General features: G+C 35.3%; 1 protein-coding gene across 1 annotated transcript in view; it reads left to right on the forward strand.

The window, feature by feature from the left end:
• Positions 1–30: 30 nt before the first annotated feature.
• Positions 31–1,005, forward strand: part of TBC1D7 (TBC1 domain family member 7) — a 34,593-nt gene continuing 33,618 nt past the window's right edge. Inside the window, exon 1 of the mRNA XM_019628838.1 lies at positions 31–151. Coding sequence (XP_019484383.1) covers positions 40–151 — 112 coding nt within the window. The 5' untranslated portion in view covers positions 31–39. The remainder of the gene's footprint in view (positions 152–1,005) is intronic.

A 1,005-nucleotide genomic window follows, 5' to 3' on the forward strand; every position in this document is an offset into this window, starting at 1 on the left:
TCTCCTCCCGCCCATCTCTCTCTTCTCCAAGAATGAAACATGACTGAGGACTCTCAGAGAAATTTTCGTTCAGTGTATTATGAGAAAGTAGGGTTTCGTGGAGTTGAAGAAAAGAAATCATTAGAAATTCTCCTAAAAGATGACCGCCTGGGTGAGTTTTATAAGTTAAGTTAAGCCTACTGGTTCCATTCATCCCAAATGTTCTGAAATAAATTACCTTAAAAGATATCCCGAGGTATTTGTTACCTGCTGGATGACAGCAGAATGGTATATTTTGGGAGAAATTATGGATTTTTGAAGTTTATATTTCACGGAGACAGAATGTGATGTTTTTGAAAGGCCTCTTAAGAAGTCAATAATATTTTTCTTATATCAGACCCATATATTTTCTTTTCTCAATTTTCAAAGGTGTCATCATAGCTTCTGGGTAAATTTACAACAACTCTTGCCATGATTTTCTTTTATGGAAATACTGAGACTGTATTATGTATTGGCATTTTAGTTCTTCTAAGCCAGTAATAATAAGGTCTTTTCTGAGGTTGACTAAATTAAAATAAACTGAGCTGTAGGTAAAAATAGTAGTTTATATGCACAGAGTGCTTTTAAAATTTCAAAAACATTTCCCACCTGATCTTTGATCCTCTCTAGGCAGCCTGTGCTTTAAGTATGTCTGGTATTGTTATTCTCATTTGACAATTAAGGGGATTTGGGTCCAGGACAGTTGAGTGTGGTTTTTTGGAAAATATGGGGATTTGACTATGCCACTCACTAGCTGTGTTAACTCAGTCAAGTCACTTAATTACTTTGAGCTTCAGTTTCTGCATCTTTAAAACAACTATCCAACAGGCTTACACTGTGGATTAAATGAAATACATTCATTTAAGTAAATAGTAACTACTGCTAATTTTTTTTTTTAAGATTTTATTGGGGAATTGGGGGAGGGGACAGACAAGTTGCTGTCCTTTTATTCTTCAATCTAGCTGTGGAGGACGTTGCATCAATGGC

The sequence above is a fragment of the Hipposideros armiger genome, unplaced genomic scaffold (assembly GCF_001890085.2).
Source record: "Hipposideros armiger isolate ML-2016 unplaced genomic scaffold, ASM189008v1 scaffold_812, whole genome shotgun sequence".
Classification (NCBI taxonomy): Eukaryota; Metazoa; Chordata; class Mammalia; order Chiroptera; family Hipposideridae; genus Hipposideros; species Hipposideros armiger.